The sequence below is a fragment of the Canis lupus genome, chromosome 15 (assembly GCF_003254725.2).
Source record: "Canis lupus dingo isolate Sandy chromosome 15, ASM325472v2, whole genome shotgun sequence".
NCBI classification, from domain to species: Eukaryota; Metazoa; Chordata; class Mammalia; order Carnivora; family Canidae; genus Canis; species Canis lupus.
Window position 1 is genome coordinate 4,697,990 of NC_064257.1, and position 14,663 is coordinate 4,712,652.

General features: G+C 44.4%; 1 protein-coding gene across 1 annotated transcript in view; it reads left to right on the forward strand.

Annotated features, from left to right (window-relative positions):
* Positions 1-14,663, forward strand: part of INPP5B (inositol polyphosphate-5-phosphatase B) — a 50,880-nt gene that overhangs the window by 20,923 nt on the left and 15,294 nt on the right. The window contains 5 exon segments of the mRNA XM_049094524.1: positions 8,636-8,735; positions 10,548-10,715; positions 12,009-12,110; positions 13,644-13,758; positions 14,107-14,223. Of these exon segments, the coding sequence (XP_048950481.1) occupies positions 8,636-8,735; positions 10,548-10,715; positions 12,009-12,110; positions 13,644-13,758; positions 14,107-14,223 (602 nt within the window).

The following is a 14,663-nucleotide window of genomic DNA, read 5'->3' on the forward strand; positions in this document are numbered from 1 at the left end:
GAGAAAAAAAAGCATCAGCCCCTGCTCCCAAGAAGCTTGCAGTCTAGCTAAAGAAGAAAGACAAAAAGAGAGTTAAACACAGTTACGGTTCCCATATGATAAATGCCTTGACAGAAGCAAGCTCTGGGTGTGTGAAAAGAGGGCCCCAGGAGACCTTTTAAAGGAGGTGAATCCTGAGCGGAGTCTGCTGGGATGACGGCAGTTCACCACATGAAGGTGGGATTGAGGGGTGCTTAGGGTCAGGGTGTGTGGGGCAGTGAGGAGGCCGCGTCTAAAGAGAGAAATCGTTTTTGCTGTGACTGGGTCAGAGGGGAGGCGAGAGATGGGGCTGGGAAGGGAGTCTGGGCTAATTATCCAGGTCCTTGTGTGTGATACTCAGGTTTGGAGCAGGTTCTTTCATGGGTTGATAGAAGCTATCGTGGGATTTGAAGCTCAGGAATGACGTGCTCAGATTTGTGTTTCCTTCTAGATGGTGGCAGAAGGGCCTGGAGGGGAAGATCAGGGAGGCAGGGAGATCACGAAATGTGCTTTCCAGAAATAGAGCCTAACCTCAGGCATGGCAGTGGGGACAGGGAAGAGGGTTAGGGTGAAAGCATGTGGGAGAGAGGATTTATAGGACTTGGTGGACGAACATGGGAAGAAAGGGAAAACCCAATGTTACCTGTTAGCTTGGGTGATGAAGGAAAGTGGGTCTGAGGCTGGCAAAGGGGAGAGCGGGATCAGGGAAGCAGGAGAGGAGGAAGGACAGGAAGCTGTGGTCAGGACGAAACCATGGGGTGATGGTAAATTTGGTAAAGAGCTGTTGGCAGCCAGCTTCCGTGCTACATTCAGGGGAGAAGAGATTCCGAGAAGACTGCCCTGTGGCTGGAAATCCCCTATGTCATACCTTAAAAGTTTCCATGCCCAGAGCAAGGAATGAAGATGTTCTAGTCCCAGCTGGACTGGGTCCTGAGGCAGAGACGTGGTGATGTGGGTCTGCAGGGTGGTTTTCCCATCCACTCGAGGACAGACAGGGACAGACACCTGTCCCCAGGAGACATCCTTTTGATCTGGCTGTTAGTAGGAACTGCCCCCACCACCCCGCTCCCCACCAAACAAAATCCTTAGCACTGATGCAGGGATGGAGCTCTGGTCCTTAGTCCTTAATTTGCCTTTGCTCGTCGTAAAGCCCATGAGATATTTATACTGAAGTCTCTACTTTGAAGATGAAGAAACTAAGACCCAAAGGGAAGAAGGAGCATGTCATATAGGAGGATAATGGTGCCACTAGGCTTCAGTATAAGTGTCCTGATACTTGCACGCATTTAGCACGTCGAGTACTTGCTGTAAGCCAGGTACTGCTCCGGGTCCCTGGGAAAGAGCATGAAGACAGAGGCCCTGCCGTCCAGGGCTTACGTTTCAGTGGACATAGCCCCCGGGAGCTGAAGAATGCTTGTAAGCTATGATATCAAATGATATTAGTACTAAGATGAAAAATATAACAAGATTATGGTTCGCAGATTGTGTGCTGTGGCTCCCCGGGGCCGTGCAAGGAATTCACTCTGGGACATTTCAAAGCTTGAAATATGGAAACACTTTGCCACCTGCCGAACCCAACTTCTCGGTCGAGGTAGTTCACTGTTTCCACATTAGATGGTGCTGCATTCCTTTTGAGGACATGGTATCTTTGCGAAGATAAGTTCTGGGTTTTGGGTGGTGGTTGTGATAAAAAAACAAGTACCATGCAAAAATTAATGTGGCACCTTTTTTTTTTTAAGGTTTTATGTATTTATTTGACAGAGAGAGAGCCCATAAATAGGCAGAGCTGCAGGCAGAGGGAGAGGGAGAAGCAGGCTCCCTGCTGATGAGGGAACCCGATGCTGGGCTCAATCCCAGGACCCTCAGATGATGACCCAAACCCGAGGCAGATGTTTAACCGACTGAGCCACCCAGGTATCTGAGTGTGGCACATTTTATGTGGTGTCCTGTAGGATTCCAAGGTTTGAGGGGGTGTGCAGTACCCAACAGGCACACACATCTCATTTAGTCGGTAATGATAGTTATTTAAAATGAAATAGAAATAGTATTTTCCCCTTCTGTGTATGTGTATTCCTTTTCAAACTGCTACTTAAGTCGGTAGGACTTATTTACTTCATGATTTATTTTGGTCCTAACTAGGTGGACAGCACTGGTGGGTATTTCCATGGGCCTAGAGGCTCTTTGACAACTGTCACTGAGACAGGAAGGATGCTGTGAACAGAGGAATTTAGAAAGCTCTTTTTTTTTTTTTTAATTTATTTATTCATAGACACAGAGAGAGAGAGGCAGAGACACAGGCAGAGGGAGAAGCAGGCTCCATGCAGGGAGCCCAATATGGGACTCGATCCCGGGTCTCCAGGATCACACCCCAGGCTGCAGGCGGTGCCAAACCTGCTGCGCCACCGGGGCTGCCCTAGAAAGCTCTTGATGGAGTGAGGGGATAGACTGATGTGGGGTGATGGGGGGCTGTTTAGATAGGGTGTCAGAGCCTCTGATGTCTGAGCCGAGGCCTGAATGACGTGGAGTTGAGTAATATGGAGACCTGAAGGAAGAGCGTTCCAGGCAGAGGAGCCAGCAAGAGTGAAGTCCTTGAGTTGGGAATGAGCTTGACATGCTCCAGGAAGAGCAGAAAAGGAAGTGTGGCCAGAGCAGACCGAGGTAGAGGATTGACAGGAGCGTGTAAGTGTGGAAGTCCAGAACAGCTGGAAAGCTGGTGTTGTGATCCGGTGAGAAATTCCAGGTGTATTTCTGAAGGTAGGCCTTGGCTGAATTGCTGATGAATTAGGTGTGGGTGTAAGCGGGAGAAAGAGAAGTCACAAGTGAGTCTCAGGTTTCTATCCTGAGTGGCTGATCCAGTGGCGGTGCTATTTACTGAGTTGAAGAAGCCTAAGCGGGGGGGGGGGGGGGGGGGGGGGGGAAGCAGCATATAGGAATCTGGAGCTCAGGTGAAAGATTGGAGCATGGGGATTGGGATTAGTCAGCATGGGGTAGGTGGTTTTTAAAACTGTGAGAGCAAGTGAGATCACCTAGCTGGGAAAGAGTGTAGTGGAGAAGCGGCCTAGTGCCAGGCCTTGGCCCAGACTCATTCCTGGGGGTGGGGCATGGGGTGCATGGAGATAAAAAGGAGCCTTCAAGAACTAAGGGAAGCGTTTACAGGGGAAGAGCGTGGTGTCTATAGATCAAGTGTTGCCGAAGAGGTTGGAGTGGACTTAGCTGAAAACCGGGAACTAACTGCTGCATTTGGCAACATGAAGGTGGTCGGTATCCTTAACACACAGCAGTTGCAGTAGAATAATGGGGAGTTAGGCTCCTCATCTTTGGAAATTTGAAATTTGGAAATTGGAAATTTGTCTATTCCATTTTTTTATTCAGTTATTTATAGCAGTATGGATGGATATTTTATCTATCTATCTATCTATCTATCTATTTATTTTAAAGATTTTATTTATTTATTCATGAGAGACACAGAGAGAGCAAGAGGCAGAGACACAGGCAGAGGGAGAAGCAGGCTCCATGCAGGGAGCCCGATGCGGGACTCGATCCCAGGACCTGAGCCCAAGGCAGGCGCTAAACCACTGAGCCACCCAGGGATCCCCAAGGATATTTCTTTTATATTTTGAATTCTAATCCACTATTGCTTTATTTCTTTACTGAAATTGTTACCGCTGTGACCATTGGAGCCTTTTTGGTTGGCTCCTGTGTCCATATGATGTACCCCATCATTGTATTTTTATTTTGGGAGATTTTTTTTTTTTTTTTAGTACTTGTTTTCTGGCGCTAGAAAATACTCCATCTTCTATATTTCCCACCCCAGTCCTAAAATAACCATATCTCAAGGAGCCCTGGTTCTTTTTATTGGAGAATGGTATTGGAAACCAAGATTGGGCATTAATGAGTGGTCCTTGCTACTGGTGTGTCCTTGCTTCTAGGCCCTGTTAGCCTATGGAGCAAGGAGATGTAAGTGTGTCTACTTAAATGTGTGTATCTCTATATTTCTCTATGTAACCGTATGTATCCATATTAAGTAAACATGAACTCATGCTGATATCTCCAACTCTAATCCATTACCACATGGATCATCCTAGCCTCTTCCCCTTGTTTATCTGGAATCTCCCATTCCAACAATGAGAAACCTGGTGCCCACAATCCACTATCCATTTTCTTTAAGTGTTAAATTCCAGGATCCCTATATAGCAGCTTCAGAATTGTTAATCCACATCCCTGTGGTAAGCAGTATTATCAGCTAGAGTATAGTGCTTGCGTACAGTTCATTTTGCCTTTAATCTTGCAGATTCCATGCATTTTCAAATTTCCTTAGGTCAGCACCTTTTTCTTCTATTCCCCCTCAGTGAGGCTGTTTCATACATTTGTAATATAGTTAGATTCTTTTGTCATTTTCTGGATTTCACTGCAGGATCCCCTGACCTCCAAAATGATTTTTTTTTAATTTTTATTTATTTATTTATTTTTTAAAATTTTTATTTATTTATGATAGTTACAGAGAGAGAGGGAGGCAGAGACACAGGCAGAGGGAGAAGCAGGCTCCATGCACCGGGAGCCCGACGTGGGATTCGATCCCGGGTCTCCAGGATCGCGCCCTGGGCCAAAGGCAGGCGCCAAACCGCTGCGCCACCCAGGGATCCCTGATTTTTTTTTTAAATTTATTTGCATGCCTTGCTCTGGGCTATAAAGTTCTATGGGTTTTGAAGACTATAGATAGTGTCATGTATCCACCACTACAGCTTCTCACAGAATAGTTTCACTGCCCTAGTAAGTCCCCTGTGCTTCACTTACTTAATCCTTACCCACCCACTGGACACCTGGCAACCACTGGTCTGTTTACCACCTCTAGAGTTTTGCTTCAACCATAATGTTATATATTCAGAATCCTACAGCATGGAGCCTTTTCATAATGACTTCTTTTACTTAGCAATATGTATTGTTGCTTTCAGTTTTTAATGAGTATTAATAAAGCTGCTGTAGGGGCGCCTGGGTTAGCTGAGTCTGTTAAGCATCTGACTTTAGCTCAGGTCATGATCTCAAGTCCTGGGATCAAGCCCCACATCAGGCTCCGTGCTCAGTTGGGAACCTGCTTGTCCCTCTACCTCTCCTCCTGCTTGTGCTCTCTCTGTCTTTCTGTCTTTTTCTTTTTCTTGCAAATGAATAAATCTTTTTATAAAGAGTTATGTGCAGGTTTTTATATGGATATAAAATTTCAAATCAATAAATATCTAGGAATGTGATTGCTGGATCATATATGCTGGATCATATATGGAAGCTACTATGTTTAGCTTCGTAGGAAACTGCCAAACTGTTTGCAAAGGATCTGTACCATTTTCCATTCTTATAATCAATGAATGAGAGTTAACTTTTGCTCCACATCCTTGCCAGCAGTTGGTATTGTCGGCTTTTTGGATTTTAGCATTCTAACAGGTGTCCCAGTATGCCATTCACTAACTCAGGTATGTTGGTTCTCTAAAGCTTTAGAGTTCAGTGAGAGTAAAACAAGCAATTGGGGATTTGGTTCTTAGAAAGAATTTAGCTAACCACGGGGTTGTAGAATTCTAGAAACAACCTATTCTAGTTCTGCCTTTCTTTCTTTTTCTTTTTTCTTTTTTAAAGATTTTATTTATTTATTCACAAGAGACACAGAGAGAGGCAGAGACACAGGCAGAAGGAGAAACAGGCTCCACGCAGGGAGCCCGACGCAGGACTCGATCCTGGGACTCCAGGATCATGCCCTGGGCCAAAGGCAGGCTCTAAACCACTGAGCCACCCAGGGATCGATCGATCCCTTCCTCCCTTCCTTCCTTCCTTCCTTCCTTCCTTCCTTCCTTCCTTCCTTCTCTTTCTTTTTTAAAGATTTTATTTATTTATTCACAAGAGACACAGAGAGAGGCAGAAACACAGGCAGAAGGAGAAACAGGCTCCACGCAGGGAGCCAGACACAGGACTTGATCCTGGGACTCCAGGATCATGCCCTGGGCCAAAGGCAGGCTCTAAATCACTGAGCCACCCAGGGATCCCTCTTTCTCTTTTTCTTTCTTTCTTTCTTTCTTTCTTTCTTTCTTTCTTTCTTCTTTCTTTCTTTCTTTCTTTCTTTCTTTCTTTCTTTCTTTCTTCTTTCTTTTCTTTCTTTCTTTCTTTCTTTCTTTCTTTCTTTCTTTCTTTCTTTCTTTCTTTCTTTCTTTTCTTTCCTTCCTTTTCTCTTTCTCTTTCTCTTTCTTTTTCAAGATTTTATTTATTCATGAGAGACACACAGAGAGAGGCAGAGACACAGGCAGAGAGAGAAGCAGGCTCCATGCAGGGAGCCCGATGTGGGACTCAATCCCAAGACCTCAGGATCACGCTCTGGACTGAAGGCAGACGCTCAACCATTGAGCCACCCAGGCATTCTTAGTTCTGCCTGTCTTATTTCTGTTGTATGCTGAAGATAATGGAAAGATGACCTGCAACATTCCAAAAGAATGTTAACAGGCTTGAGCTTAGATGTTACATATTTATATATGACACATAAGGAATCAGTGTTCATTCAGTATTTTCTGTTGAATTGTTGAGTGATTGAACTGCTTATCATGTGCTGGCTGGTGTGCTGGATGTTGGGGGTGCAATGATGAATAAATCAGACATAGCCTTGCCCTCAGAAAGCTTAGAGTCTAACTGGGGGACAAGCATTACAATACACAGCAATTGAGACTATAATGAGAGACATACAGGGAGCTGTGGGAACACCAGTGGTAGGGCGTCTAACCTGCTCTGGGGGGAGTTAGAGAAGGCATTTTGGAAGAAGTGACCTCTGAGATGGTCTACAGCAGGGCTTGGCTAAGTACAGTCAGTTCATGGGCCAAATCCAGCTCACTGCCTGCTTTTTTATAGCCTGTGAGCTAAGAATAGTTTTTATGGTTTTAAATGTTTGAAAAGAATTAAAAGAGATTCATATTTTGTGACATGTAAAAATGTTGTAATCTTCAGATTTCAATGTCCATAAATAAAGTTTTACTGGAACACAGCCACACTCATGGCTCCTTTGACACTATGACAGTGGAGTCAAATCGCTGTGACGGAGACTGTATGGCCTGCACAGCCTCCGACATTATTGCTTTGGCCCTTTGCAGAAAAGTTTGCTGACCCCTGGCCTTGGGATGGGGAGGAGTTAGCCCTGTAAAGCAAAATGAAAAAGGAGGAAGTGAGTTTCTGATGGGATCACAGTATAGCTTCAGTAACTTTAATATACTTACTATGGCATTTAAGGGAGTGGGGAGACAGAGGCCTGTGGTGAGAGTTGCAGGTGGACACGTGGGGTGGACTGGAGGGAGACTTGACAGCTATACCAGGAGGTTTGGGTTTATTCAATGGGAAGCTTTCGAAAGGTTTTAAGTGATGGGATTAGCCTTCCTTTTTCAAAAAATCCTCCAGCCATAGTGTAGAAATTGGGTCAGAGATGGTGGGGTCAGAAGATTAATTCTGAAAGGAGGCCAGGTGATTAGTTCAGGTTTTCCAAGTCATTCCAAGGAGACGTTGGTAACGTAGGCTAGTAGGGTCACACTGGATGGGATATACTGACTTAAGAGGCATTCAGGGAACAAAATTGAAAGGCCTTGGGTGATTGGTTGGAGGTATCGAAATGAAATTATTTTCATGTATCAGATTAGCGTGTGTGTGTTTTCTGGTTTCTGTGAATGCATGGTTGAAAAATCCATGTTTAGTAATAATCTTCAGGGCAGAATTCTTTCGTGATGGCTCATGCCTCCAGTGCTCCCCGTAACGCGTGCGTTGAAGCAGCCCCTTTCCGTGGCCTCTCCATGCTGTTTTCCGTGGACAAGAGATTTGGCTTTTAAGCAGCAGAGACACTATTGGCAGATTAATTTTCCTTTTCAGGTTTATCTTGGTTTTACAACTGTCCCGAAGTATGTATTTATTTGAAAGTCCTTGGTCTGCTGTTTGGTTTTTGAGGCGATTTGTTGACCATGACAAGCGCTTCCCATTCTCTAGAGCACTTAGACCCTTTCCAGCGTCAGATCTCTGACCCCTGCCTCTTTCTTTCCTCCTTGAACATGAAGTGCCACTTGGAGTAAATGGGAATGAGATCCCTATCTTATATTTCATAATATGCTGTGTGGCTTCCAAAGTGCTTTACTCACATATCAACCTATTTGATCCCTGCAATAAACCTGTGAGAAGGGCAAGACAGGTCAAGTCACCAAGATGGAGAAAGGTTGGATGACTCGTCTGGCGTCAGAAGGTCAATAAATAGTAGAGCTGGTGATGGAACTTAGGTCTGCAGAATGCATAGTTTCATTCTTTTTTGCAGTGCACTCTGTCTCTAAGGAAAGGGAGTCAGATCAGCTGGGATGGTTGGGTTTTCAGAAGTAAAGACCTCTGGATGATCGCTTCTCGGCCTTTTGGCTAAGATCAAGTGTAGACCTCTGGATGAAATGCTTGTTTTTTTCTGCCCTCTCTCAGTGCTCTGGGAGCTTCACCCACACACCACCATCAGCCTTTCCTATGCTTTCAAGCACGATGTGCACAACCAGTGATTCCCAGATAACTGGAGAAGCTGTGGTCTGTATGTTAAAGTCTTTGTAAGCATGTTTTCATTCCTTTCCCCTCCCCTTAGGTGTTTCTGACTTTGATGATTCCAGATCGGATAAGAAAGGCCTGCTTGGGGACCCTGCCAGCTCTTGGGGTCAGGATACACCAGACAGTTTGCTCCCAAGGTAATGCAGCCCTCCCTTCATTTGTACTTCTTAGGGCTGAAGTTTTCTTCAGTATAGAGCTGAGACCATTACTGTGCATGATGTAAGTTGCCCCAGGGTAGGTGGTCCAAGAAATGTTGGACACTTACTGAGCATTTGCTGTGTGTTCCAGGTACCATGCTCTTACCTGGATTATCCTTTTTTTTTTTTTTTTTTTTAAGATTTTATTTTTTTATTCATGATAGACACACACAGAGAGAGGCAGAGACACAGGCAGAGAGAAACAGGCTCCACGCAGTGAGCCTGATGTGGGACTCGAGCTCGATGCGGGACTTGATCCCGGGACCCCAGGACCACACCCTGGGCTGAAGGCAGGCACTAAACCACTGAGCCATCCAGGGATCCCCCAGAATTATCTTATTTTAACCTAAGAGATGGGTACCATTATCTTCTCTGGTTTATAGCTACAGAAACAGATAAAGAAGAGACTTTATATGATTTACCCAAGATCCAGAACTAACAGGTAGCCCATTTAGGATTTGAAACTGGCAGTCTAACTCTACCTTAGAAATGTAGAAGATTAGAAACATTTTTATTTCTCCCTTCCATTCTTTTAGGAGCGTCCTAATTCTGAAGATACTTCTTTTTTCTGTTTTTATTTACTCCCACCCCCCCACGTGCTATTATATTTAGTCTGTACACCAGTGCCCCCTACTGCTCATAGCTAGAATCATCTGGTCAAGACAAAAACTTGCTTGTTTGTGTCAATATTTTAATTATGCACTTAAGCAGCAAGGAACAAGCCCTGAACTTTATAGAATTTTTTTTATTTTTATTTTTTTTTATTTATGATAGTCATCACAGAGAGAGAGAGAGAGAGGCAGAGACATAGGCAGAGGGAGAAGCAGGCTCCATGCACCGGGAGCCCAACGTGGGATTCGAGCCCGGGTCTCCAGGACCATGCCCTGGGCCAAAGGCAGGCGCTAAACCGCTGCGCCACCCAGGGATCCCAGCCCTGAACTTTAAATGTAACTAGATCTATGGCTCTCAGTTCACTTCAGCCTTCTTGGTAGACTTAGATACATGTTTACATAGTTGTAATTAGTATGTGCTTGATGATATACTATCAGATACTTATGTGGTCTTTATTCAGTGCCAGAAGTTGTTGCAAGTGCTTTATATATCTTAATTCATTAAGTAACCTTCAACAAAAGTTTCTTGCACTATTATTAAGATTCTGTTAGATAACTGTTGAAATTTTAAATTTTGTTTAAATTTAAATGTTGGCATTTAAATAATTTTTAATTTGACTATTAAAACTACACAAATAATAATGAAATACAAATTTTCATTGCTCTTCTTTTATTTCAGGTTACTCCTGTGGAATAGAGATATAGTAGAGTTGTCAATTCAAAGGATCTGGGTAGTTTATAGTCTCAATACATGAGGCAGTAGAGTCTGAAAAGAGTATTGTCAAATCTATTCTAATCCATACTCTGCCACCATCCAACTGGGTGGATCATTGATGATGTTTGGTCTCATTTTTCTTATTTGGAAAAGGAAGGGATTAGGTCAGAATGTGAGGGTCCCCTCTGATCTGAGATCTCTATCAGAAAAATCTCTGGACCAATGTGCTATACAATCAACAACACAGAAGTTTACTTAATTGCACAAAGAAATAGTGTTTTTTTAGTAAACACATTTGACTTTGGCCTCCGTTAGTCTTCCGTGACTCAGACACTTCTGTTTGGAAACTTCCAGCTTCATGCTCATGTATTTTGTCATGGGGGACTCATCAGAATATGATAAATTTGTATCTGTTTGTTTTTCTAGACAGAATAAATCCAAGTCTGAAATCACCGACATGGTTCGCTCCTCCACTATCACAGTAACAGACAAGGCACATATTTTATCCATGCAGAAGTTCGGGCTACGAGATACAATCGTGAAATCACGTCTAGTGCAGGAAGAAGAGGATTATACGTATATCCAGAACTTCAGGTAGCTAACTGGGCAGACTGTTTTCAAAGCAAAATGATTGTTCAGCTCTCTGAAATATAAGCACTCCCCCTGCATACCCTGGATTTGGAAGCAAATCCTTCTATAGAATCTCTCCTGTCATTCTCTAAATGATCCTTTCATTTCATTTCTTCATGAGCAGCCATTTATTCTGTGCGTTTGCAGGCCAGGCACAGGGGTAGGCATGATATAGTGGGAGTCATACAACTTGCAAATAGTTACAGCAACATCTGAAGAGATATATGGGACAGGAGAAGGAATGATATCCTGGAATTTGTGTATCTCTTAGTCATTCTGGGCCTCTGAAGAAAGTCATTTAAACTGAAGCTAGTGCAATGAAGTTAGTGTTTGGTAATCTTTCCAGACAAGATTACTGGAAGTTAAATGAATAGATGTTACAGGATTCTTCTAGAATCCTTTAATTTTTAAATTATTTTTAAATTATTTAATTAATTTTTTAATTAAAAAATATTTTTTAAAAATTTTTATTTATTTATGATAGTCACAGAGAGAGAGAGAGATAGAGAGGCAGAGACATAGGCAGAGGGAGAAGCAGGCTCCATGCACCGGGAGCCTGATGTGGGATTTGATCCCGGGTCTCCAGGATCGCGCCCTGGGCCAAAGGCAGGCGCCAAACCGCTGCGCCACCCAGGGATCCCTAAAAAATATTTTTTTAAGAGTTTATTTGACACAGAGAGAGTGAGAACAAGCAGGGAGAGCTGCAGGCAGAGGGAGAGAGAGAGAGAGAGAGAGAAGCAGGATCCCCGCTCCCTGGGATCCTGACCTGAGCCAAAGACAGACGCTTAACTGACTGAGCCACCCTGGGACCCCCAGCTAGGTCTTTTTAAATCAGTGACAAAAAATGACATTGCTTTCAGGTATATAAATAGTCAGTTATGGTGAACACTGCTTTTGCTTTGCTTCCAAAGATAATTACTAAGGTACTTCCTATATTTTTCTTTCATTTCCCTAGCACACACAGGGTAAGGAATCATTTTTGGGTGATGGCTCTGTAATGGCTGTCAAAGCTAAGTGGGAATGTTCACAGTAGGCATATGGTGTCTGAAGTTATCACAAAAGCAACAGATATCATGGCAGACTGCAAGTCACCCTTTGGTGCCACAGTCCTCAGTTGAGGCCAGGTGTGACATTTCTTACGTCTTAAAATTCTGCTGCAGGGAGACCGAAACTGGGCAAAGTCGGCACAGGATGCTTTCTTTCCCCTGTCATCCCTGTAGTCCTCCCAAGTGACTGATCAATTCTCTTTGTTGACAGGTTTTTTGTGGGAACATACAATGTGAACGGCCAGTCCCCCAAAGAAGGCCTCCAGCCCTGGCTAAGCCATGGCATCCAGGCCCCAGATGTGTACTGCGTGGGGTGAGTGCTTCTCTCTTCGGTTGCCTCTGCATCTCAGGAAAGTATAGCTGGCGTGGGAAGGATAGGGACATGAATGTATCACTGAGTCTTCACAGCAGGTGAAGGAAGCGAAAACTGAGCATGTGCTTAATAACAGCTGCTTCTCTGTTTGATGCTCTTCCTCATAGTAAACAAATTTCTGGCATGATTAAAGTGATGTGCCTGGCATTTAAATGCTATTATTTCATTTTTAGTGCAACCTTCTGTTAAAATCACTACACCTTGAACTGACTTTTATCACTTAGACATTCAACACTTTGTTGTGTCACAAAGCAAAAATATTTTTGCCAGGGAAGGAAGGCTAGCTTTATTTTATTTTTTTAAATTTATGTAATTGATCTTAAAAGTTATTTATTTATTTAATTTAAAACTATTTATTTTATTTTTTTTAGAGAGAGAGGGAGAGAACATGCACATGCATGAGCAAGGAGGGGCAGAGGGAGAGGGACAGAGAGGACACAAGCAGGCTCCGTGCCCAACATGGGCTTGATCTCAGGATCGCGACCTGAGCCGAAAACAAAGAGTCGTACACTTAATCGACTGAGCCACCTAGGTGCCCCAGGAAGGCTAGATTTAAAAAATAAGTGGTAGGGGCAGCCTGGGTGGCTCAGCGGTTTAGCGCCACCTTCAGCCTGGGGCCTGATCCTGGAGACCCGGGGTTGAGGTCGGGCTCCCTGCTTGGAGCCTGCTTCTCCCTCTGCCTGTGTCTCTGCCTCTCTCTCTGTCTCTCTGTGCCTCTCATGAATAAGTAAATAAAATCTTTTTAAAAAAATTAAAAATAAAGAAAAAAATAAAAAATAAGTGGCGCCTGGGTGGCTCAGTGGTTGAGCGTCTGCCTTTGGCTCAGGGGGTGATCCTGGAGTCCCAGGATCAAGTCCTGCATCAGGCTCCCTGCATGGAGCCGGCTTCTCCCTCTACCTGTGTCTCTGCCTTTCTCTCTCTCTCTGTCTCTCAGGAATAAATAAATAACATCTTTAAAAAAAACAAAACTGACCAGTGGGGCTTTTCTTATTTTTTATTTTATTTATTTTTTAAAAAGATGTTATTTATTCCTCAACCACTGAGACACCCAGGCGTTCCTGTTTTTTTTCTTCCATGCATGTTATCTTCCTACCACTGTGCTGGGCACTATGGGGAGGAGGCAGCCAAGAAGCCTGTGTGGCAAAGTGGGAAGGGCCTAGAATCTGGAATTTATATAGACCTAGGCTTGGTGCCCGGTTTGCCATTTGGTCCTTGTGTGAAGTAGCGGTCCTGGGTGTAAAATGGAGACACTTGTAACTGGTTCGCAGGCTGGTTATGGAGAGGAAGTGGGGGTGGCTCAGGAGAGCGCTGGTAGTTCCTTAGCATTTAGTCGCTCGGTTCCACGTTTTTATTTTTCTGAGTGCCCTGCAGTTTCGCTGGGAAGCTAGACTTGTACACGCACCCAACCCAACCCGAGGACATGGTCTGCACATTACTCTTCTCTACTTTCTGACTGCTTGCTGCTTATTACAGGTTCCAGGAGCTCGATCTGAGCAAAGAAGCCTTTTTCTTCCATGATACCCCCAAGGAGGAAGAGTGGTTTAAAGCTGTATCAGAAGGTCTTCATCCAGACGCCAAGTATGCAAAGGTAAGAGCGCGTTCAGTGACCCTTAATTTTATGCTGCCACACAGGGAAATTCTAAGACCCATGACCTTTATCAGAAGCCAGTTCTAATTATTTCAATTTCAAGTCCTCCAGAAGAGGTGCCTCTGGATCAGAAAGATGCAGGTCTGGGCCCTGGTGGGCTGTTGGGATTATCACGTTGCACGTGTGCGTGGTGAGCTGCACAGGTGACTACCCTGTGTCCTACTGTGGAGAAGGAAACACACTGGCATCCTCAGCCAGCTTCAAGACCACTTTTCCTCTGGGGTGTTTATTCCTGTTTTGGATTTCTATTTAATGCCGTGACCGGAACGTTATGGCTCTGTTGTCTAGGTGAAGCTTATCCGACTGGTGGGGATTATGCTGCTGTTGTATGTCAAACAGGAGCATGCAGCGCACATCTCCGAGGTGGAAGCTGAGACCGTGGGGACAGGAATCATGGGGAGGATGGTGAGTTTCTGGTCGGTATGCTTGATCCCTACAGTTTTGACCCTGCCTCTCAGGATACCGTTATTGCGTGGGTCCCAGAGTGAGGGTGCTGGTGTGACATGGTGAATGGTGCCCTCAAGCAAGGCCAGATTGAGCGGACCACTTAGAAGTCGTGTTTTAGTGAGCTGTTGGCTGACATAGCACATATCCCTGTGTCCACTCCACACCAGAGCCTCTAGTTGATCTGCCCATTTCACCCGTGAAATCAGTTGCAGAAACTGTTGGGAAACCAAGATAAAGAAAGAACGCTGACAATAATAGGTTTGTAATTTCCTCTTCTTGAGGCTCCTAAAGTCCTGCTTTTGGGTCTGACTGCAAGAGCTTAGCTTCCTGTGCAAAAGGGCAAGCATGTGGTTTGCCTGTGATTTAGGGAAAAGTGGACTCGGCTTCGCCACTGACTG